This window comes from Leptonychotes weddellii, chromosome 11, assembly GCF_054177405.1.
Source record: "Leptonychotes weddellii isolate Sample4059 chromosome 11, ASM5417740v2, whole genome shotgun sequence".
In the NCBI taxonomy this organism is placed as follows: domain Eukaryota; kingdom Metazoa; phylum Chordata; class Mammalia; order Carnivora; family Phocidae; genus Leptonychotes; species Leptonychotes weddellii.
Window position 1 is genome coordinate 14216062 of NC_138379.1, and position 24903 is coordinate 14240964.

The window sequence follows — 24903 nt, forward strand, 5'->3', positions numbered from 1 at the left end:
GTTCACCTGGGCTGGTCAGACAGGGACAGTTATGCCCCTTTGCTCCTTCCTTCCCTAGTCCTCCTCCTCTGGGAAAAGAAGAGAACCAGAACATTCCATGGGAATTGTGGAGTGGCTTTCACAACAGGGAGCCTCTGAGTGACCAACTGAGGGGGCTGGAAATGGGCTCAACTGGAGGAAAAGAGACAGGCAGGAAGGGACTTAGAGGCCTCTTCTAGCTCCTTCCAACATGGCAAGCCGGCAGGCTCCTAGCCTGACCGTGGAGCCCTTGTGATGGAACCGATTCTGAATTGTCCAGAGCCCAGGCCTGGGATGGAGGCAAAGAGGCAGAGATTTGACCTTGGTGAGTCAATTTAAATGCTTTTATTAACAATCTTCTTACATTACAAGGATAATATGACAAAAGGAAAGTTTCTGCGTACATATTATGATAAACCAACATAGCTCTATTTGTATCCAGTGTTCTAGGCCCCGCCACACAGGTACTATAAAGCGTAGTCTGCAAAATAATAACATCAAGAGGTTTTTTTTTTTTTTTTAAGAAAGAAAGTATTAACATATTAATATGTGTGTGATAATAGACTCCTAAGTATTTCCCCCCCACCCCCACTTTATTTTTCCTTTGTGATTGAAATGAACCGGTTCAGCAGCGTGGGGGTGGAGAGAAGGAGAGAGGGCCCGAAAAAGAGCAGATCAGACTGCTGGCTCTTCCCCAGAGACCAAAGTGAAGACGGAGGGGCGCCCGAGGGCAGCCCGGCCCTTGTCTTCTTGTGAGCAGTATTGTAACCGGCTGTCCTCCCCTGGACGGAGGGCCCGGTGCCCGTGAGGCCCCAGGGTATGCTCTCTCTCTGAGGTACAGTGCATCGTGGATTGCTCCCCGGGGATGCCCACCCCCTGGCCACGGGTCTGACCCACCTCCGCGCAGGAAGGCTCGGGCTGGCCTGGTCTCTCTGGAGGCACTGGAGGGTGTTCCGAGGCCCGGCTGGCAGCCAGCTGTGGCTCAAGGAGACCCAGGCAGATGTGGAGGGGAGAAGAGGTGGGCACTGGCAGAACAGACCTGCCCCAGACGACAGGTGTAGGGGTGGGTCTGCTGGAGACTGAGGTACGTTGGTAGATGGCAGGAAAGAGGAGGACATGGGGTCAGAGGGTCACAGGAGGCTCGGGGACAGAGGTAAGCGCCTTTGGAGAGCTGAAAGGCCCCGGGCCGGTCCGGGGCGCAGAGGATGCAGCCAACGCGGGCTGTCTCCTGTCACCTGCCGCCCCATCAGCCCCTCCTCTCCTACCTCCAGAGCCAAGAAACGGTACAGAGAAACCTGGAAGCTACACGGGCTCCTGATTCAGTCAGGGCCGCACAAGCCCTCCGTCCTGCTACCGGCCGCACCAGTCAGTGGTGCCCCCCTCCCCGCCAGGCCTCCAGACACCCCCTCCCGGCCTGCGGTAGGAGCAGGGACAAGCCAGGGAAGGCACCCTCCCCAGTGGAAGCGGATAAGCTTGGGGCATCCGGCTCAGCCGCTGCCTCGAGTCACAGAATGAGAACAGTGTACATGAACTAAACCTACCCGCTATGGTGGCGGTGAGCTGCGGGGGTCGCTGGACCTCCACGCGGGAGGCCGCGGGGAGGGGAGCGTTGTCCTGAGTGCAGCCCGCAACAGCAGCTGTGCGAAGTGGGCTGAGCCAAAGCCCTGCTTCTGAACTTGAGTTGCCACTGAAGTTATGAGTGTGTGGGTATGTCTCTCCCGCCCTTCTCTGGTAACCCCTGCCCGGGGCGGATGGACCCTGCCCGTGCCCGCCTCACCCCTCCGGGGCCCGGGCCCACACAGTGCAGGAAGGGGTGAGGGAGGCTGGGCCGGCCTTACTTCAGAGGCTTGGCTTCCAGGGGGCAGCAGAAGCACCTAAGGTGGGGAGGGCGGCCACCTCCCTGGGCCCCTCTGGGTCCAATGCACACCTTTCCTATTGCCGCCGGGGCTGCTCATTCCTGTGGGGGCTGGGAGGGGGAGGGTATTGGGGGAAACTGTGCAGCGGTCCCTTCACCGGGGCCCAGAGACCACGTCCCAGTGCCACGCAGCCCTGACCACTGAAGCGTCGGACCGCAGGGGGTGAGGAGGGATACGGGGGAGCCCTGCGGCCGCAGCCCAAGCCCCCAGTGAAGGAGAGAAAGTGCATGGAGAGGGCGGGGACCCCGTCACTCTCCTCCCCTACACTCTGGGTAGGAGGCCCCGTTCCGCACACCTGCCTGCCTTCCGCAGCAACCCCCGCACGGCACGGCGACAGGCTTTCCCGTTGCTCTCCCAGCTCTCTATAGACTCTATTTTTATATCTATTTAAAACATAGAAATGTATAAATATATAGGATATTATTTATAGATATATAGACGTGATTTAATCTCTTACTCTGTGTGTATCCGGACTGTATTTGTCCATATATACAATATATATGCTGTGGTATTTGTATTATACACTGCACATACCCCTGCTTCCATGCGCTCGCTCTCCTAGGGAGACTGGATTGCATAGGTATTTCCAGAAAACACCACTTCAGGGGATGGGGGTGGGGGGAGGGAAAGCCAGATGGAAGAGGAGGGCCGTACCATTTTCCTCCCCAAAGGGCACTTTTTCTCCCTCTGGCTAATGCACAAGGATCACCTCAGAGGCTCCTTAAAATATCACAGCTCCATCCACTCAGCTAAAGGACCCTGTGAACAGAGAGCATGAGAGGGGTCTCCCTCCAAGCAGAAGAAGGGCCGTGTGTCTCTGGGCAAAATCCTCCCTCCTCAAGATGTGAGGAGGAAACCGGACCAGAACCCATGACCCAGCACCACCTCCCCCAGGAGGCTGGTGTCTGGAATGGGACCGTCCCAAGGTCACCTGCCCTCCAAACACGTCACTCCCGCCTAAGGAGGCCTGGCCTCCCTGCGTGGTCTGCCCCAGGCTGGCCTGGCTAGGACAGCCTCTTGAAGGGGCAAAGGCGCATGAGGTCCAGTGTAACTGGAGCCCTCACCACAAACTGGGTGTGGGACCTAGAAAAAGCACGAATTCTACTTGGAAATCAACCCAGACGACGTGCCAAAACCAGATCCAGATCCAGAATTCCTGTTCCTGGAAGGGCGGGGGGGGGGGCAGGCAGGGGGAGGAATCTAGAAGTTCTACTTCAACTTCCAGGCCGCCTCCTGGACCCCGCGGGGCTCCAGGTGACCAGCAGCCCCACAGCCCGGCTGGGCCAAGCCTGTAGTCCATTTCTGCGTCGCCACGATCATTTTTGGCATCCAACACGCTTTTCCCTCTTTTCTCCTTCTTGGTATCACGTCCAAACAAAGGGAAAATATTTAAACATGACCTTAAATAATTATAAGGTCCTTCCTCCAAATGACAGGGTTGACATAAGCAAGTCAAGGAGAGGGGGCTCAGCAAGACAACTCAACGTGGAAACCTGTAGCGGGGGCTGGGGCGAGACCACCGAATACCCTAGACTCAGGACCCAGCACCGAAGCCGGCCGTGCAGATGCCTTGGAGCTCGAGCCTGCTCTCCTTCTCCAGTGAGGATGAGAAAGTAAAGGATCTGCCCTACATTACAAGATGTGAAAAAGAAAAAGAAAAAGCAGGTGTTTTGGATGCCTAGACTCTCACCTTCAACCAGGCAGGCAAAATGCGGGCATTCTACATGGCAAGAGTTGCAGACAGGGCTCGGCTGTCCTCAGGGTTCACAGATACTGGATGGCCATGGGTGTCTTTTTCCTCCACAGAGGAGAAGCAAACCATTTTCATCACAAGGGCTTGGGGCTCCCGGGCTCGGCAACGTATCTGCTTGATCTAAATGGCCATGAACCTGAACTCACTTCCCACCCCCCTCTACGAGCCAAAGAAAGTCGCTAGTCAGCCAGCCCAACTAGGACGAGTCTCAACCCCAGAGACAAACATGTCCTTCAAAGCCAGTGGCTGAGCTAAAGGGCTCGACTGCATCTGAAGTGACCACGTTCGAGATGCCAGGACGGCCCGGCCACAGCTTTTTACGCCCATCAAAGGGAGAACAGGCTAGGTAAGCATTTGGTTCCCTAGGCTAGGCCCTGTGGGTCCCATTAGCCCAAGAGTCTTTCCCAAGGAGGCAGAAGAGTGGAAACTCCTAGGATAGAAATCACATGCAGCATTCACAGGATGGAAGCACTGAGCCTCCTGGGAGCATCCAGCTTGAAAAAGACCCTGTGTCAATTGCAGTGGTGTGTCACCCAAATTGTTCCCTGGTTACTCCCTGTCCCAAGGCAAAGTGACCTTCAGAGTGCCTGACACAGCCCAGGCATGGCTGGATTCAACAGAGGTCGTGAGCACCCAGAGTTTTAGAGCGCCTTGCCAAACTTCGAGACCCCCAGGAGAGCTCGCCCTGCCTGACGCACGGATACCTGCAGTCCCACGCTGTTAGCAGCAGCTCGTGCTTCTAGCCCAGAGGCAGCTCACCAGCTCCCTGCTCTCTCGGGAGACACAGGGTAGATGTTGGCGTAGGCCCAAAGGATTTATTTCTCCCCGTGGATAAAAATTTGAGCTCATTTTGGCCACGGCCCTCTTGAAACAGCCACAGCCCTGACTTGTGCTCAGGCAGACATCAATCATTCTCTCTTCCTGGTTTTCAAATGAGTGACCCAGGGGATGGCTCCAATGTAGTGGGTGGAGGGGGGCAGAGGGAAAAGGAGAAGGTGTAAGGCATCTGGTGGCTAGAAGAAAGGATCCCGACCTACTGTTTCTGGCCCCCACCAAGGCCCCCTTGCCAGCCATCTCTGCCCTCAACCCATCTTACTTAGTCTGTGCGATGTTCGAACTCCCACAGACGTGATAGTTTATGTATGTGGTGGAGAGGATATCAGGGAGGGAAAGGTGAAACCTTGTGCTTTGCAACAGTATCCCACTTGACCACAATTACTGACCGGGACGGGAAAAGCAGGGGGGTAGGTTGGGGGGCTTAGTTGGTGGGGGGGGCTCATCAGCTTAAAGTAGGGACACGGTACAAGGCTGGGAATTGGCTCAAAGCCTCAGAAAGAGCTTTGGACACTTCCTCGCTAGTTCCTGCTCTCTCCTTGTTCAGAGGAGGGTGGGGAAGTATGTGGGACTGGGGAGGCGGCTGGGGGGTGAATGTCACCAGGCGGGGGGTGCATTGATTTGTTGAAGAAGGCAGCATATGAGGCCTGGCAGTGGGACAGTCGGAGAAAACCAGTTTTTTGTTTGTTTGTTTCTCGTTTTTTAACATGCTACATCACTGTTGAAAACGAACAAAAAAGTTTCAAAAATAATATATAATATATATATAATATATTTATATAATGAAAAGCTATCGGCTAGCAGCAATGATTCTAAAGTTATCTTAGCACCAAGACCATAGGGGTGGGAGGAAGGGATGTGTGGGGGGTGAGGGGACTGGCAGGACGAGGAAGGGGTAGTGACATGTTCAGTGTTGATGACATTTCCACTATGGTTCTCAACAGTGGCATGAGGCCTCAGAGACAAGATAAACCAAGAAGGAAGGAAGCCACCACAGTATTATGTCTGAGCCAGGCAGGTTGGGGTCACGGGGGCCTTGCCTGTGGCCGGATCACACCGTCCTTTGCCCACCCTCTGCCAAGGGAGAGGGGTGGCTCCCAGCAGAACTGACCACGGACACTGCAGCTCTTCCTCCCTCCCCCACATCGGACCTGCATCCACAATACAGGGTCCCTGCACATCCAATATGCATAAATCAGATGGGGAAACATGAACAGAAGTTTTTAACAGCTCACGCACATTTTTTTTTTTTTTTTTTTTTTTTAAAACTCCCTTGCGAGGTATACTGGTAGTTAAATGAACAAAAGAGCATTGATCAGACTCCTCTAGCTTAAACCACTATTTGCCCCAGGGAGTAGGCGAGTGGCTATTTCTAAAGCTTATATCGTGGTTGTGTGTGTGGGTAGGTGTGTGTGCGTGTAGGCAGATGCCTTGAGAGTCCTGTCTGGCCTCTTTTTTATTCCTTTTTCTTTAGGACATCTCTACCCTGTTCAAAGAAAAGGAAGCATTCACCAGCACAGATACAACGCCTGGTTGCCCACTGCCTCCTGCCAGGCTGAAGCGTTTGGTACCAGCCTTGTCGCAAAAGAAGGCCTCAAGCTCTAGAGACCCTCCTTCGAGTCACGCATAACCCAGGGCACAATTTGCATTGACATCTCCTGCCACTGAACTAGAGCAGGCATTTGATTATTAAAGGAACAACAACACATTATGTGATTATAAAGACAGAGCATAAATAATTCATGTAAATGGAATACATACCTTTCATTTTACTTGTTTTTAGCCAAAAATCGCTGCCCTGTTAGGGTCTGGATTTCTTGGCTCTTCATTCCCCACCCCCCCTCCCCCCAGTCCTGGATCTGACTGGAATTATATTATTTTACCCCACGCTATGTTAAGAACAGGAATGCAAAAAATCCCCCCCCCACCCCTCTTACACACACACCTTGTCCCTTCCCCAGGATTTCAAGCTCGGTGGTAAGGCAATTTTGCCATCAGTATAACAGGTAAGATCTTTAGGATCCAGGGGGCCGGAAGGAAGGAATCCATAACCCAGGGACGGGAGAGGCGACAGAGGTGGGGAAGTGGTGGGTGTCACAGTTTGACCGACATGTTAGTTTCTAAGACAGTGAAGGAACGCTCATCAGGAAATGCATACAAACCTCTCAAGCTGAAATCAGGTGGGAGAGGGAAAGAGTCACACACGCCAATCCAGATACACCACCCACCCCATCCCAGATCGGAGATGGGGTTCAGCTCCACCAGCGTGTCCACGAAGGGGCTGAGAACCCCATCGCAGACCACACGAGAAAAGGAAAGGCAAGAACGTAAACCCAAACCCAAACCCCTCAACCCCCAAACAAAAACATACAACAAACCACCTAGAGGTGATGACAAAGACCCGTCATTTTAGCTTAGGCTGTTGGTTGACTGTTAGGTGGGAACGCATGTGGCCCCAGCACGTGCTTCCGTGAGGGAAAAGGATGGCCACGGAGGTTGCAGCTGCTAGATCTTGTAGACAAGAGTCCGTTTCCAACATCATTCCTTTGTGAAAGCTCCCAGTGGCTTCTGGTGGACACGTCACCTTGGTTTTTAAAAATTTTCAGTGTGGGCTTATATATATATATATATATATATATAATATAATATATATTTATATAATATATCAAAGCTTATGAGTATAGATTAAAAAAATATTCAACAGCTTAGTGAACTCTGGGACGCCGCCGGCCCCCTAGATGTCCGGGTAAAACTCAGACCCGGGGTCCACGGTCTGCAACACGGGTTTCTGTTCCAGCGCCGACATCCTGCTGAGGACCTCGGCGGAGAGCGCGTAACTGTTGCCCGACTTCTCCTCAAACCAGCTGTCCAGGGCTCGCTTGGCATCGAAGTTGGTGATCGGTGGGCCGTTCACAGCGATGGTCAACAGGTCGCTGAGCTGCTCCAGGGTCAGGCGGGAGCGGTGGTTTTTGCGAACTCGCTGCAGGGCATTGCGGCCTTTCTCGCAGCACGCGGTGGACGTGGGGAGGACTTTGAGGACCTGGATGATCTTGTTCAAGAGCGGGAAGCGCTGTTTGTACTTGCAGATGTGGCCGATCAGGTCTTTGAAGCCATTTTTGGTGTAGTAATCCGCCTTGAGTTCCCGCCACTCCATCAACAGGCTGCCCCGGGGGTCCAGCCCCTCCCGGCAGACATCCCGGGAGAAGGTCGGGATGGCCTCCAGGTGATCAAATATCTGCACCATGTCCTCCTTGCCGTAGCTCAGGAGCTCCTCGCTGTTCCTGGGCCAGGCGGCCAGGTCGAACACCTGGCAGGCCTTCACGAAGATCCGGCTTCGGGAATCGAACCTCTGAGCCAGGATCACCTGGGTCTTCTGGCAGATCTTCTCCCTGACGGACTGGAACTTGGCCTCGGCCACCCTGAGGTTCTTCACTGCAATCCCGTTGAAGCTCTCTCGAAAGTTCTCCTCGAACTCCTGCAGGTACTCCCCTGGGGAGTCGGCCAGCCGGCTGATCTCCTGGATGGCCTCCTCGATCTTGTCGTCCACCTGGGACACCAGGAGGTACTCGCCCTGGAAGACGTAGGCCAGGCGCGAGAGCACGGCGATCACGTCCAGGAGGAAGTAGATGAGCTTGACGGACTGGTAGTCCATGAGGAACTGCAGCAGGGCCAGCGCAATGGCGGACGCGTCGGCCCGCTGGGTCTGGCTGCTGACGTCCTTGAGGTGGGCCACCACCTCCAGGTAGTCTTTAATGAGGGCGTTGAGGACGTTCTGCTCCCCGATGATCCACCTCACGGCGCGGATGTCCCCCAAGAACTCCGTCTCCTCGCACAGGGTCGACGCCGTGGACCGGAGCTCGCACATGAGGCGCGGCGAGTACCGGTAGAAGCTCAGCAGCTGCTTCAGATTGTTCTCTAGCTCCTCCAGGCACGGGAGCTCCTTCCCGCTGATGGCGTCCAGGACCTCCAGGTGGGGCCGGTGCACCATGAAGGGCAGGCACAGCAACCAGGGCAGTGTCTTGCGGATCGTCATGAACATGCTGGCGCGCAGGCTGGCCGTGACGTTGGCCCCGTCGATGCCCAGGCCGACGGTGGGCTTCTCGTCCTGCAGCCGGATGCCCAAGGCCGAAAAGGCCCGGTCGAGCGCCTGCAGGTAGCTCTCCGTGCTGGAGAAGCCCAGTTCCTGCAGGGACAGGAACTCGGTGGCCGGGGGCCCGTCGCTGCTGGTGTACTGGACGTAGACGGCCACCGTGTCGGCCAGCAGGTCGTCGCTCTGCCCGTCCAGGATGATGCTGAGGCAGGGCGACTGGCGGATGCGCTCCACCAGGTCCTCCCGCAGCGCGCGGGCGATGTGGTGAATGAGGATCTGGCAGTCGCCCTCGTTCATGTACTGGTCCACCACCTTGAGCTCGCACTTGCGCAGGAGCTCGGCCAGGGGCCGGAAGTCCAGGTAGGGCCGGCCCTCGAGGGCCAGGTGGTAGGCGGTGTTGAAGAGCAGGGTCATGTTGCGACACATCTCCTCCGTCTTCTCGGGGTGCATGCGGAGCTTGTACAGCTGCAGGCACTTCTTGTGCAGGTTGCTCTGGCTGTGCAGTTTGATGGTGTGGATCTTGAACTGCTTGGAGCCGATGATGAAGGCCGACGTGCGGGAGGACTGCACGGTGTACTGTCGGCAGACATGACACCACATCTCGTTGAGCGTCGGGGAGTACCGCAGGAACCAGAACTTCTTCAGCCACTCCTGCTTGAAGCGCCGGATGCGGCGCCCGGTGGCGGAGGACATCTTGGAGGGCTCGTCGGTGGCGGTCGTCATGTCGTTGGAGACGGACTCGTCGGCAGAGTCGACCTCCTGGTCGTCGTCCTCCATGATGGCGGGGCCGGAGACCATGCTCTCGGAGGCTGGAAGACAAATGGGAAGGAGACATTTAAGCCCCGGCGGCAAAAGAACGCAGGCTCTTCCAGAATGAACGGGAACACGGCCCGAGAGGTCGGTGCCACACCGTGTGCAACCGGCCAGTTCCGAGGACGGACTGAATCCCAGCCTAGAATTCTTTTTCTTTTCTTTTTTTTTTTCCTTTAATATATATATGAGCACTCTGGTTATCCACGGGTGACGGTTCCTCTCTGGGGATTGCGCCTGGTGGCCGCCCTGCTCCAGGCTGCCCGCCTTCACCCTCCGCTAGTGGGCGCTCAAGGAGCCCAACCTTCCCTACCAACGGAGAAGCAGGGCCGGGGCCGCAGGAACGGGTCTGCGGGAGAGAACACAGCTCGCCCAGCCTGCCCAAGTCACACAGCCAGGGCGCGGGGCTCGGTTCTCTCGGCGCTAACGTGCTCAGGGCAGGCGTGCAGGCAGCTTGCCACGGCCCCAGCTTATTTCAGGATCAGAATGCAGTTGAGTTAGGACGCATGCTTTGAATATCTGAAACACCTCATTCTGAGCTAAGGGATGTGGTTAAAATAGGAAATGCTATGTAAATACTCGGACTCAGCTGCAGCTGTGTACTGAAAAAACCTTCCTGGTTGTCGACCGGTTCTAAAAGATCCAGGCAGCCAACAGAAAAGGGCCAAGGCGTGCAGCCACATGTCCCGTATCCCAGGCCTTCTACAATTCCAGGCAGGGGGGACAGGACCGTGTGTGGCAGAACAGCAGCTCGGGAGGAGAAGAACGAGGCCGTGTCCCGGGACTGAGTTCGAGAAGGCCGGGAGCTCTCCCCGACGAGCTGCCCTGCTTGGGACTGGGGAAGAGACAAAGACTGGGTTTAGAAGTTGAGCGTGGGGCTGAGACACCACCAGGACCGCCAGAGAAAGGCAACGGGTCAAGAACACAGCACACACCCCTCCTGCAGTGGAACTTCCTTTATTGACGAGGAGGATACAAGGGCGAGACATGAAGCATCCCACTGGCGCCGCGGAGCAGCCTGTCCGAGCAGGCACCTGCGGGCGTGGGTCTCCCCGAAGGTGGCTCCCACAGAGAGCGCCAGGCCACCCTCACACTGCCCACGGGGTGCTCTTCCCTCCGACCACCATCTCATCCACACCGACTTACCTGCGGGGTCCGAGAACTCTGGGAGCTCCAGTACCTGAGCTGGCAATACGGGAGGTTCGGGAAGCTTCCCAGACTTAAGCATGTCTAGTTCGGCCTGGAGTTCCCGGACCTTCTTCTTTAGGCGAATACAATTAGGGCAAAAGGAGGTGGTGGGAAGCTCGTGAGGGTCGGACGCAAGGGAGGCCTCGGCGGGACTGTCGGCCTTGAAGGACGAAGGCTCTTCTTCTTCATCCTCCAACGGAAGCCCCCTGGGTTCCTTGGAAGCCCCCTGGGGGATCTTCCAGTCCCCTTCCCCCTGGGTCCGGCTGACATTCTGCACGCCATGCGACATGCTCATTGCACACCGACTGAAGGCGTCATCCTGGTACTTGGGGACCTTCCTGATGACCAGCGAGGTGCTCAAGGCCAGCTGATGCGCTTCCACCTTTGCGGATTCCAGTGAAGCCTCCAACACATCCTTGAAAATGAGGTCAATCTTCTTCTTCTTGGCCTGGGGGTGCGCGTCCCCCTCGTCAAAGCCACGCTTGTATGGACTTTTGCCCTGTCTCAACACGGGGAGCTGAAGGGGACCCCTCAGGTCTTCTGGGTTATCCAGAGCCTGCTCAGACTTCTCCCTCTGCAACCTCTTCTCTCCTAGGAAGGAAAACCAGGGTGTGAGGACGTGGGGAAAAGCCCCGACGTGGGAGAAACCGACAGAAAACAAAGCAGGCCTCCTGCTAGGAAGTCACTGGACACATCCCTCTGGGGCTGGCCCTGTGGGGGCAGGTGTGACAGAAAGGGAGAGGCGGGTCACTCCGTGGATCCCGGGGTCTAGAGTGGGACCCAAAAAAGTGGGAAGAATTCTTGAAAAAGACCGTTTCAAGGGAGCCTCATGTCTATAAGCTGCACATTTATAGGCTGAGGGAATGCTGGAGGGGAGGGCAGTTGGAAGTGCGGTCACCCTAGAAGCTGACACCCCACCAATCAGACTGGGCAGGTGGGAGCGTGCCTCACAACTCCGCGCGGGGGACCCCCGCCCTCCAGGCTTCTTGTCCGGTCCTGGCAATTGAGAGATGGCTGCTTCGACTTGGTAAAAGGTACACAGGAAACACCGCGTCCGCTCCTTCCTGCTCCCTGACTGCTTCCAGACGGCCCCGTGGGGCCAAGTCTGACCCGCAGCAACCGTCCTTTCTAACTCTCCCAGGATTTCGGAGGATGAGGTGCACGGGAAAGGAAGTGACCTGAATGTCTGTGGTTCTCCCTGACAACCGAGGCAGGAAGGAAAGGGAAGACGGGGCCCCTCCGGTGGCTGAGGGCTCCTGGGGAGCAGCCTCCAACAAGATCAAGAGCGGCGTGACCACACTGACCCAAAGCATTCTTGAAAGACAGCCGTGTCTCCTTACCTGATCCTTCAAAGGATGTTCCCTTTTCTATCTCTTTCCATCACGTGACTGACTTCAAAGACGTTGGTGAGCTCCCAACAGTAATTTTAGCCTGATTCTTTAAAACAGCCGACACAGTTTCATAAATGGCTATAGAAGTGTGCTCCCTGGGGGTGCAGATGCTAAAGGGGGACCCTCAGAAGGTCCTGACGGCAGCCCGTGGGGCTGGGAAATCTCAAAGGCTTCCTAGATCAGGGCAGGGCCCTGGGAAATGACTCTGGGCAATGACTCGGCCCAATTAAACACTGCAGTTAAGCTTCCAAAAGCTGGGTTTGCTAAAGAAACCACTGAGTGGAGGCCAAGGGATCTCTGTGAGCGATCCAGATGTTCCAGGCTGTGACAGAGCCCTGGCTTCCCACAGCTGGCGAGGGGTACCGTGCCCTGGGCCACGTAGGAATCCGGGTTTCCTACAGGTAAGAGCACAAATGGGGGTAACCTATTCAAGACGCCCCTCTTCTGTCCTCACATGAATGCCTGAGGAGCAACCTCACGTTCACGGCCCCTGAAAGTCAGGTGGCTCTCACAGCCTACGGTTCTATAACACCTGAGGGGCAGAAAGGGTGGAGATGAACGCTTGTAAAAAATGCAACATATTTGTATTACGGAGCAGCTGTGACACTTGCCCATTTAGAATCTCCAAACATCAAGGGCCACCCTTTCACGTCTCATGGACCAATCAGGCAGCAATGAGCTGAGGATGTTGAGAGGTCAGGGCTACACATCACCAGGGAGTCCTCACACCTCTCTGCTCAAAGACAAGGTCATTCAGATTTCCTAGGATGTGTAGGACACTTCTTGGGACTCAAGGCTTCCTAAGGGCCGAAAAAGACCTTTAAGCACCATGAAACTGATTTCAAAGCCTCCATAAAATATGGAGAAAACACCATAAAGTGAATCAGTGACTCAAAGTAGATCAACTAACATAAATTTTTTGAATACACTGTATTAGATGCATCCTGTTCTTACAAGATAACCACAAAGGCATAATTTACACTGTCTTCAGGAAGCAGTTCTGGGCTCCGAGTAATGTCCCTACTTAAGAAGAACTAATAATTCATGCTCTGGCCTTTCTCAGGGCTCCAGCCTCCAATTAGAAGAAACCACCTTCCACACAAGACCTTCAGTGACTGAGGGTAGGGATCCCCTTTCCAGAGCGGGGCTGGCACACCAATCTAAGCCTCTACCAACTATGCAGAGTCTGCCAAAGCTACAGGCTACAGAGACATCTCCACACCCAAAGGCCACTGAGCTCACCACTGCTCCCAAGGGCTTTAGGACCAACACCCCGCCTCCCCCCCCACTGCTCTGGCCCTGCCCCACACGGTGCCTTTTGGTCTCCTTCCTGTTTCCTACTGCTCAGCCTGGCCAGGAACAGACCCTCCTTCCTCCTGTATCTTCACAAGTCTTCGTGGATCTCATTTCAAATCTCTCTGCCATGCCTCCTTTGAACCACTCCTGAAAGCTCACTCCCTTCTCTGAGCATTCCCCTTGGGTCTCAGGGCTCTCTCAGGATGATTGCAGCTTGAGGTGCTTTGGAGAAGACACCTGGGGGGGAAAGGACATTACAAATCCAAAATTCAAGACGATTATGGCCAAGGGACGGAACCTGTGTCCTCAGATATGACTTTGCTTGGTTTTCTTTTCTTCTGGTGATATGGTTCTTGTGGAGACTTTTTGGTTGTCTTCATTCATTTCTTCTTTTATCCATTTGACAAAGATTTATTGAGCTCCTACTAGGTACCAGACATGCTTACATAAGGCATCTTCGGAGGTCAAATGGAAACCGTGGCAATCTCATCATAGGAACATGCCTTCCCGAGAGAAATCGGCCTGTACCCAACCCCCACATCAGAAGGAGACAAGAGATGAGTACGTCTACTGGGTCTCCTCATTGCCCATCCAATCACAGATACCTTTTACCAAGTCAGGCAGCAGCCGTGCATTCATGTCCACAATCTGCTTTATTCTGTTTTGTTTTTCAAAATAGCTTAATTGCAATGGGCCACCCCACCCCCTCTTCATCATCTCCGCTCATACTCCACATGAAGATTTATTTCCAAGAAGTAGTTTGGTCGGGAATGTGATATGGTGGGGCTTGGGTATAGCCCTGGTTCTTGGAACCACGTGGACTCTGGGTATTTGAATGTGCATTTTTAGTGCAAGGGAGGTCCTCTGGAAAGAAGGAGCCGGACGGGCCAGTTTGCCTTGGCCAGACTGAGGATGGGGTTGAGGCAAAGGGCTAGGGGCTGGGGAGTATTTTAAGCCACTTTCCAAGGACTCACTTAAATGGAGCCTGGATGGACATCTCACCCACCAGGCCATCACCCACACCTAAGGTCCCCTTCCCACCTCCCTCCAACCTTCTTCTTCTAATAGAGACTGTTCTTGCAGAGCCTGGGATTGGGACTTCCAAGAAGGAGACCAGGAGGAAGCAGGGAAGAAACTAGTTTTGTCAGGGAGGCCGTGTAACACTTTCAGTTAGAGGCCAGACCCTGCACTGAGACCGATGTGTATGAGAAACCCAGCGCTGCCCTTCCTAGCCACGTGACCCTGGGGAGTCACTGTATCTGTCTGATGCTCAGTTTCTACAGTTGTGAGATGGGGATCACAGCTCATACGGGATCGTTAGAATTAAGAGCTTACAGTTGAGGGCTCACAGCGGTCAAGGTGGGCATTGTTCTCAGTGTGTTCTGGGTAGTACCCACCTAACTCTCCCAGCTCGCTCACCAGGCAGGCGCTCCTGTCGTGATAAGCACGTGAACGCTATAGAATGGCTGCTTTGCGCGTGTGACTTACTTAGTCAGCATTAGCTACTACTGAGCCAGTGGCACCTTCTAGCATCTTTTCCATCAGTTGGACTTGGGGAAAGAGGATCCATTTTGATGAAACGCATGTGCTTGGCTCTGGGGCCTTGTGTCTCTCGACACTCTCAAATGTCTGTAACAGGGTTTCTGGGGGAGGAGAACACGCGGGAGTTCCTGCCGCCCTGCCCCGAGCTGCCGCTCACACCCAGACCGGCTGCCCATCCCCCTTCCCCCGCCCCCCCGAGTCCCTCTGGGTCTCCCCGTTGCTGGTAGACTGCATTTCCCATCGGATTTCTTAGGAAGCTCCTAGAGAAGCAGCTCTGGCTTCCCCTGCGTGGGGTGGCGGGCGTGGCCCTCGCCTGGGGTGGGCACTCACCTCTGGCCAGATTGCGGTGGATGGTTTCCTGCGACATGCTGTGTAGACGCTTCATGTAGTCCTCGCTGTACCAGACCCGGAGCCGCTCCCCGGGCCGGATGTCCCTGCACGCCCGGAAGTAGATGCGCTCGTTGTGCTGGAACGCCAGCAGGTTCTGCTCCCTCTCCTCCCGGGAGATGACCACGTACCTGGGGGGCGAGGGGGACAGGTGAGAATGCACGGGCCACTCGTGGCTGAGTGCCTGCCGGGGCCAGGCACGGTGCCGGGCAGGCGTGGCAGGTCAGAGGTCCACAAGCTTGTGGCACGTGCTGAAAGTCTCTAAGGGCAGCCTGCCTGTCCAGGATCGGGACGCCGGCTAGGGGCCAGTCCCTGGTCTCAACGTCACCGTTTTGTGGGACCTCGAGCAAGTCCCCGAGCCTCTAAGAATCTCTGCTTTCTGAGACTAGAAATGACAGCTGCCCTGCCTACCTCCCAGATTCTGGTAAATACACAATTCGACACCAGCTACAAAAATGATTGCAAACTGGACAGATCAGGTCAGTTCTTCTTCAGTAGCTTTCAACCGCACGGATCCCCAAACACCTGCGGGCCTCTGATGGTGGTAAGTGTGGGGTTCTTGGACTCTTTCCAGTATTTCACGAAGCCCAGCAGAAATAACCCATGTGACAAGGGTGCCCAAAAGGTCAATTAATAAATGCTAAAGATCACTATCTTTAAAAAGTGGGTGTCCAGTGCGGACAGAAGAGGGAGGTAAATAAGAGACAAGAGAAGGTTAGCAACTACTCATTAATCTAAGTTATTTTAAGGTAAGGAAACTAGGACTCAGAGAAGGTAAGTGACTTGCCCAAGGTCACACAGCTAATAAATGGGAGGTGGAGCTTTGAGGTCTGTTTTCCTATGTGAGCCTGTAAAGCACCGACTCAGAAAAGCCCAGATAACCTTGAAAGTTGTGCCAAACCCTCAGGATCACTCCCTTCCCCAACTCTCCCTGAAATGACATTTCCAACACCTAACCAGCCACCTCCAAAAGAGGAGATGATGTAACACGTACAGAGAAGTAGAGACATATAGCTCAAAAGAGGATATCGTTTGGAGTTTTAAGGCTCTGTGCTACGCGAGCATCTAGGAAATTTGGAGTCAAAAATGAACTTCTTTTCCTCACGCTCTGGTTTGTCTCAAAAGCCAGGGAAGAAATCAAAGTCTGTCTGACTGGCCTAACTTGGAGCAGTCCAGGGTAAACAGTAATTCACAGAAAAAAAATCCAAGGGGGTAATGAACAAAGGAAAAGTATTCAGCATCATTAATACGGAACACAAAGTAGCACCTTGTCTCACTGGCATGGATTTCTCTCTCTCTCTTCTTTTTTAATGATAACATCCATATTGGCTAGAAAAGCGTCTCCCACGCTAATGGGAGAAAGTAAATTGGCACGACCCTTTGGGACACAAATTTGGCAATGTGGCCGCGAACAAGTATTCGTGCATCCACATTCGTAGCAGCATGATTCACAATAATCAGGCCGTGGAAGCAACCCCAGTGTCCACTCATGGATAAATGGATAAACAGAATGTGGAATACACACACATCGCATTTTACTCGGCTTTAAAAAGGAAGCAAATTCTGATTCATGCTATCACATGAATGAACCTTGAAAACACATAGTAAGTGAAATAAGCCAGTCACAAAAGGACAAATACTGTAAGATTCCATTTATATGAGGTACTTAGACGAATAGTTAAATTCATGGAGACAGAAAGTCCAACGGTGGTGGCGGGGGCGGGGGGGGGTGCTGCCGTGTGGGGCCGGGGGAGTGGGAATTAGGGTTTAATGGGTGTTCTGTCTCAGTTGGGGAAGACGAAAAGAGCTCTGGAGATGGATGGTGGTGATGGGTGCACAATGTAAACGAACTTAATGCCGCTGAACTGTGCAGTTAAAAAAAAAAGTGGTTAAAATGGTCAATTTTACGTCGTGTGCGTTTTGTCGCCATTTTTGGAAAATTTAAAGAGGACCCATAAGATGCAGACCGAGTAGACAAACTCTACCGACCACCACCCTGCCTGTATCACTGTTTACCATAGTGCAAAAGCAAAGACATCGAAACGTCTAATATTGGAGAAACGGCTTAGTAAACCGTGGTATATTCATTCGTACGATGGAATGTTATTCATCTACAGAAAAATGTTTTCAATGGATCTTTCCTGGCGGGGAAAAACGGTCCTGTCCTGATAGAACGCAGAGTGAGAACAGTAAGACCGGAAGCTATTTACTCTACAGTTCCAACCATGCTTTAAAAACAAGCCTCGCTCGGTAAGCTGCTTGAAGGAAATATACCAATGTTTTACCGGTGACTGATTATCCGTTACAGGTGGATCTGCTCTGTCATTTTCTTTTCTGTATTTTCCAAGTTTTCCTTGTTAAGCAATTACTGCAGTTACCCCCACGGCCACCCCCTAGAAAAAGACACACATGGACGCCAATTCCAGGACTGGTGGTGGTCCTGGTGGCCAGCCACACTGTGAATCTACATTCGCCGAGCCTCAGGCATAGCACCCTCGAGCACATCCTGCCCCATGTCGTCGGGGACAGTCCCCTGTGGACTCTGTCCTACTCGGCCCTGGAGAAGGCCATGACCTGACAAGGGGGACCACTAGAGTCCAGGGACCAAGCCACCCAGTAACAGGCTGCAGCGCGGACCCCCGGGTTGCGGGAGTGAGGCCAAGGGGGACAGGAGTGCAAACATGAGCTTTTGGCTGCTTCACCCGTGTTTAGAGAAGCAGGTGGGGAGGGGCGGGGGTCACACTTGCAGGATTTTGGGCACTTAGATCCTCGGAACTTGCTTGGGTCCAGGAACTTAGCCTCAACGTATCTGCGCTTGTCAGAATCAGACATGAGCACTGGTCTCCCTGAGCTGTGAAGACAATACTGTGATATCCAGGATGCCGAGTCATGCCACTAACGAAGAACCTGGGGAAAGGAAAAGAGGACCCCTGGCCTAGAGAAGTCTTTCCGAACGAATACTTCCGAGTCGCAACTCTGTAGCACAGGGGTCTGCTTTTCTCCGGATCTGAGATTCCTTCTGAATGTGCAAAATATTTTCCAGTCCCCAATTTTAGCGAGAGCCTGGGGTTTGACATCCAGAATTAATCACCCTTGTGGTTAGTACAGAACTGGGGTAGATCCAAAGTTTCCTACTCCCAGATTCGGAAGGCAAACCATTCATTCATCTTCCCTCACAAGAATCACTTGGATCACAGAGCACAAGGAAAGAGACGCTCTTCTCTTTTTTGGGGGGTGTTTAAGCAATCATCAAGCTCTAAAAGCTAGAATTATTTTCTCTGGCATCCAACTTGAGGAGAAAAAGAGATGAGGAACACCTAACTATCAGGGATTTCTTCAAAAGAGCAACTTCTAGACTACGTCCGAAACTTTAGAAAGATTCAGGTCAATTTCCCTTTCTACCTCCTGGTGGTTTCCTGCCCGACAAACATCAAGGTTTAGGAAGAGAACTCCAAATCTTTGCAGTGATCACAATCTTCCAAGACAGATCAGAATTTGTTCAGCATCTGGTTATATTTGGTTGTTTTGAAACTTGGCACGTGAAATATGACATTTTTGGCAACTCTCAGCAAATCGTAACAACCAGTCCCCTCAAGATGCTGAATGGAGCCAAGCTAAGTCCCAACACAGATGACCTCAAATCAGATCTCCCTCTTGTAAGTATTTTGCAGTAACCCCCAATGGTTTGATCCACTCCAAGAATCCTTCTGTCCCCATACGACAATCCCTTTATGAAGAGCCACGCCTGTCCCATTCCGAGAGCCCTCCCTGGAAGACAAGGCTCTTAGGGAGTGAAAATCTCTGTATCTGTTGAGTTTCCAGGTCACTACTTCGTTGGAGAGAAGGCACAGTGTATGTCAGAAGGAGGTGGAAAATGGCTAACGCAGGCCACTCTACAAATAATAGAGCTCATCTGATAGCTTTTCAAATCAGACCCACAGAGTTGACGCCCTTTGAAGCAATCAAAGGGGTGGGTGGTAGTGGTGGGGGGGGGGGGGCATGTGTTCTCGACTGAAAGTTTCATGATGAGAATGGATAGTTTTTATTCTGAACTCCTTGCTGACTCTGGGTACTGGACAGATAAGCACTAAGACAACACTCTCACACCTCACCCACTGTGCCTTATCAAATGCACCATATTTTCTCGCTGGGTCAGGAAATGACTATCAGTTCCAACAGAAGAGAGAAAATAACCCATGGGGCAACCATTTTGTTGGAGTGGGGGCAGAGAAAGGCCAGGCTCAGATGGTCCTGCTCAGTGGGTATGTCTCTGATGCAAGGAAACTGCACCAGTCACGGAGGGCAGAAATGGGAAAGAGTGACCAAGAAGAGGCTGAGCTCCGTTTTCTCACATGCATTTAGGTCTCGAGCTGGACAGGTCTTTGGGTCATGCATCCACCCACCAGAGGGTCACCCAACCTCCGACAGAACATCACCCAGCCAGCCTGTACAGCGGCTGGAGGCCTCAGACCCTTCGGTGGGACTTCCCCATCTGACAAGGGAAATTGTAAAAATTGGCTGCCCATTCACTTCTAACCACTGGCCCCAGTTTCGCCTTCCTGTTTTGATGTGCTAGACCCACAATCCCCACTGAAGCCAAGAAAAAGAAACTACAGAAATTTCATCTGAAGTTCACAGGCTCTTCATCTCTCTGTCCCCTTTGCTTCCAACTTGATCCCTTCCCTCCCCAGGACCAGAGGGAGGGGTCTGCCAGTTACACTGGTCAGCACCTAGACCAGGCTGCAGAAGACCCTGGGCCCAGTTTCACAGTATCTTTGCCTGTGGCAGAAATCGGATGACCTGGGTCCCAGGAGGTCAAAGGTGGGCTGGAACCTTCCAGAGAGGGGATAGATCCCTGGTCAGGACTTGGGGATTGGGAGGACCTCTCTGTGTGACTGGGAGTAAGCCAGGGCAATGCCCAGGTTAGGAGGCCCCTTCTCTTCTAAGGAGACTCCCAAAGGGACCCGGAGGACCCGCTCTGGTTATTTTGAAAGCCTCAGCTCTCGGAGAACAGGGTCTTGCCTGTGACAGACAGATACCAGGATCAGTGGGGAGGTGTACCCCCAGAAAGTTCATGCCTCAGGCTGGTCCCTGAAGTACACTGGCAAATGGATAGCCCCTGACCCTTCTGGAGTCTCCTGCCAGAGATGGTGACTTTTTTTTTTTTCCAGGACCCCTAACAATTTTTAGGGAGCAGAAGGTAAAATTCACTCAGCCACGCCCTGCTTGTGCTGTGCAGAGACTTTAAACACGGCTGCACGGTTTCCTACGTGGCTGCTTTGTCTCGCTCTGCTCCTCAGTTCCGTCCTTTTCCTCACAGGGCTAGCTAGCACGGCGCCCGACACAGGGCATCTGAGTACTTTGGGATTCGGGAAATGCCGACGGCGCTGGAGCCCCTCTGGCCGGCATGCTTTCCCTCAGTCATCTAAGCCCTGCTCTGGGGGCCTCGAGGTTTTCACAGGAAGCGAAGAAAGAGAATATACACCAAAGAAAGATCCTGGAGACCGGGTGCGTTCCAAGTGTGAGATCAATTTCTTTTTATTGCCATCTTAACAAAAAGACTCGGGAAGGCAATCTTGGATTCCAGCACTGGAGGGCAGGGGAATGCCGGGCGATAATCAAGCCACTGGGCTGTCGGACAGGGGAGTGTGCGGTCTGGGGTAGCAGGAGCCCCCAAAGAACCAAAGAGTGGGGAGATGGAGCTGAGGCCACAGGGACATTGCAGGTGTCCCCCACGCTCTCGACATGGGACAAAGCGTGGTCTGGGTTTAGAAGCAGTGCTCCACAAACAGCCACAGCAGGCACTGGGGAGAGCGGCCCCCCCGGCCCCCACCATGGCTCTAGGGGGCAGACGTGGGAGATGGTGGGCCGGGGGGTGCAGGGAGGGGCGGGGGGGAGCTTCTGCTGGGGTCAGCCTCAGGCCAGGGAGCAAAGAGGACACAGAGCTGAGCTACACCTGGGTCAGAGCTAAGCTTGCAACTGCCACCCCACCTCGCTCGCTGGCTCGAGGAACCTGGCTGTCTCTCCGCACTCCCACGTGAAACGTGAAGCTAGAGATGTGTGTAGCTGATGCATATGCAGCCCAAGCAAGCGGAGGCAAGGCATGCTGGAACTTGGATGGGACAGGGGCCCTGCTGGGCTCTTCTAGAAGCCAGAGGAGGAGTCACCTTGCAGGTGCCGAGGCTTGGGCCCTGCCTCTCCCCCGCGCCCCGGCCATCGGCCTTAGTGCCAGGGCGGGGCCGGGGACTCACCTCCTAAACACTGCTGCTGCCTCCCGCGGGCACCCAGGAGAGCAGAGTCAAGGAGCAACACCCCTCCCAACCCCGGATCTGGCCTCTGACGGGGGTGGGGAGCCGGGCAAATCCACAGACCCGGCTTCCGGGCCTGGCGCCCCCCCTCGCCCCACCCCCGCCCCCTGCCGACTAACTGTTGTGTCATCTGTCATCTGTGAAATGCAGGCGATGCTGGTCATAACGGTGACAGGAAGACCGGGCGTGGCCGCGTCTCTGGCTGTCCCGAGAACCCACTGAGATCACACATCTGCAAATGCAGGGAAAGCGTAAGGTGCTCTAGGAACGCCAGGGCGCCTCCTCCTTCCTCCGACGCCATCCCGTTCTTCTCCCCATTCCACACAAAAGGCAAGCACAGCAGCTGAGCACACGCACCGCAGGGGCAAGCGGAAGGCCAAGGCAGGGGCACCACCCGCCGCGCTCGGAGCCCTGGGGAAGGAGAGGACGGGCCCCTCCTGGGAGGGCTCGGCTCCCCCTGCCCATCCTCAGGCTTCACCCCCTTCGGAAGCAGCAGAACCAGGGCGCAGGAGGCAGCTGTGGCAGCCCTGAGGTTGGCAAGCAGGATTCCATTCAGATGCTCCCCGCTCTTGCTACCCTCTTCCCCACGAGGCCCGCTGCCGTGGGCGCAGACCAGGAGGAGGCCGCCGCTCCGGCACAAGCAAGCGTCAGGCAGGCAACTTTGCCCACATCTTCGGCATCGGCCAAAGACGAGGGCCTGGGGCTGGATGCACACTCTGTTGGAGCCCAGGGCCGCCGACCTGCGCGTGGGGAGGAGATGGCGGTCTCCCCGGTATCCTACAGGGGTCATCGGTCCCAGACACGAGAGACCGGCTCCCGTCTCGAGGCCAGGCACCCGTCCTCCATCTCTCTTCCTCCTCCTGTAGACTGGCTGGGTTAGAAATTGTGCTTTCTCTTCCGAGACCTGGTAGTCCGTGCAGGGGCCGGTGGCGGGGAAGCCTGCGGGGGCTCTGCCGGGGGCGCCTCGGCCTGAGGGGTCGAGCCCGTGGGGGCTACCCCGTCGGGCCCCCGCTGAGACGCCCGAACTCCGTCCCGGATCTCTGTCAGCGTCTGGCACATCTGACCGACGCGGCTGGTCAGCTCGGCCATGGTCTGGCCGATGGCGTGCATGCTGTTTGCCATGTCCTGGTGCACGGTCACCAGCTCCCGGCAGATCTGCTGGAACGCCTCAGTCTGCTGGACGTGGGCATGGGGGAGCTGCCAGTCAAGGCCTGTGCTGGGCGCGCTGGGGTGTGGCCGAGGGGTCCTGCAGGCGGCCTGGGCCTGGGGGGAGGGCCGGGGGAGGGCCTCCGGCCTGGGGCCCACCATCTCGGACTGGTCTGAGGAGGAGGAGGAGCGGAGCAGGGTGGGCCTGGCCAGGTGGGCCTCTTCCTCCGCGGGCTGCTGCAGGGGCACCCGCAGAGGCTGCCTCGAGGGCCCGGGGGCCTCCTCATCTTCATCATCTTGGGGGATAGAAACAGAAAAGGGCAAATGATTACAACAGAGAGAACGGGGGCAGCCCTGGGCTTGGGCCCACCCCCAAGTCACTCTCAGTCCCCCTGCCCTGCCACCCCTGAGCCTCATTCAGCACCTGCCTGCTCCCCACCCACCCACAGAGACGCCCCTGCTCCCCAAATCCCTGAGGCATGCGGGCCAGGCGCCCCTGGGGAGTAGGGTGGGCGTGAGTACTGCCCAGGCCCCCTTCCTCTTGCAGGAACGGCACCACTCTCGCGGGAGAGCCCAGGTCAGGGGACTTGGAGAGCCCAGGCCCAGTGACAGTGGCAGGTGGACCCCGTGGCTCCCTTCATCTCTCTGTGACTCAGTTTCGTCAGAGCAAGGATGGTGCCTGCTCTGTCCGCCTACCCAACCACTTGCCTACCTAGCAGGGTTGTCAAGGAAACTAAACGAGAGCGGACAGGAAGGAGCTTGGCAAAGCCTCACGAGCCACACCTGCCAAGAGGCGCTCGGAGCAGCCGCGTCCACCTTGCCTGGGCCCCCTTGTGGCCTGGCAAGAATCTGCAGCTCTAAGTGAGCGCAGGGGGCGGCCGCCGGCTGGAGCTGGGAGGCACGGGGTGGCGCGGGGGTGACAGTCAGACTGGAGGATGCAGAGCAGGAGAGCCACCTCGACCCCCCAGGTGGGCCACCCGGGAGTGTCTGATAGCTGGCAGGCGCCCTCACACAGGTGGCTCCCCCTCACAGCCAGTCACAGGGAAAGGGGCCCAGCCCCTGCACACGCCGGCCTCGGCTCTCTTGGGAGCAAGGTTAGGAGCTGATTCCCATGGCAGGAATAAAAGATAGACAGGTTCCCTGCCTGTCCCAGAGGGGCTAAATTCAGAACCACCCCCAGGGGAGGTGACGGGGAGGACAGACAGACTCATCTTGCCCCCAGCCGCACGCACACCTCCCCAGGGTCCCAGGGCCTCCCTTGGGCCGGCTGGGGAAGAGCCCAGTTACTCATAACCACACCTGGTGGGACAGCTGCCATCCCCCCACCCCGGGGATCCCAGGACCCCCATTCTGGCAGGGCAGGGCTGGAAGGAGAGGGCGGGGCTGAGGTGATGGTGCTCCCTTCCTTCCAGGGCCTCCTTCCACACAGCCCCTGGCCTCGTGCTCTAACAGCTGGTCGGCTGGCCGGGAAAAGGGGGCTGGCCGAGCCTGCAGGGGAGGGGTCCCGGGCCCCCTGCCCAGCCCAGGTCACATTTGGTAACCTCATTACCTTCCGTCTTAGGGAGATGGAGGAGAGAGCAGGGCAGGATTTAGGGAATGGACTTCACTGGGTTCTAGGCCCCCTTCTTTTTCTCAAAACTGGGCGGAATCACCCTGAAACTTAGCAAAACACTGATTCACAGGGAGCTGGCGGGACCGGGGCTCGAGTCCTGGTTCTGAATCTAGCTCGGGGGCCACCTCTGCTTCTGGAACTCAGCGGCCTTGTCTACATAGCAAGGAAGTCAGACTGGATGGTCTCTGTTCCTTTCTGAGTCCTGAAGAACTGACTCCGAATGGCCACCTGTCAGGAGCCCTAGCCAAACAGGAAATTAGCACAATCCCAATCCCAACAGCGAGGGGCCTTGGAAGGGAAGCAGGGTCTTTGTGAACCACCTTCCCGGGGCTGGCCAGCCGCTGACTTCCCTGGAGTCCTCCCACCCTGCTCCATCTCTCAGAGGCCGGGCTCCGGTTGGGACTGTGGGCCGAGGGTGGGCAGTGGGTGTGTGCAGAAGCCAGAACTGAAGGGGGTGCAGCCCCAGCACGGAAGGGTCTTGACTGCTCCCCCCCACTCAGGGGAGCCCCAGCTCGAACCACAGCCCCAACTATAGGCTGCTGGGCCCAGAGATGACCGCAGTCAGGCCCCTGGCATCCAAGTCCCTCCCAGGACACAGGAAGCCCAGGAGAA

The 24903-nt window shown here is 55.3% G+C and overlaps 1 protein-coding gene across 7 annotated transcripts in view; it reads right to left on the reverse strand.

Annotated features, from left to right (window-relative positions):
• Nucleotides 1–348: 348 nt before the first annotated feature.
• Nucleotides 349–24903, reverse strand: part of PRDM11 (PR/SET domain 11) — an 85653-nt gene continuing 61098 nt past the window's right edge. For 5 of the 7 annotated variants that reach the window (XM_081798267.1, XM_081798265.1, XM_081798266.1 and 2 more), the window contains 3 exons: nucleotides 15169–15356; nucleotides 10568–11200; nucleotides 349–9420 (listed from right to left, as the gene is read on the reverse strand). In XM_081798267.1, coding sequence (XP_081654393.1) covers nucleotides 7256–9420; nucleotides 10568–11200; nucleotides 15169–15356 — 2986 coding nt within the window. In that variant the 3' untranslated portion in view covers nucleotides 349–7255. Of the gene's footprint in view, nucleotides 9421–10567; nucleotides 11201–15168; nucleotides 15357–20734; nucleotides 22976–24903 lie in introns of those variants that run through there. The other 2 variants (XM_081798270.1, XM_081798271.1) reach the window with 2 other exon arrangements.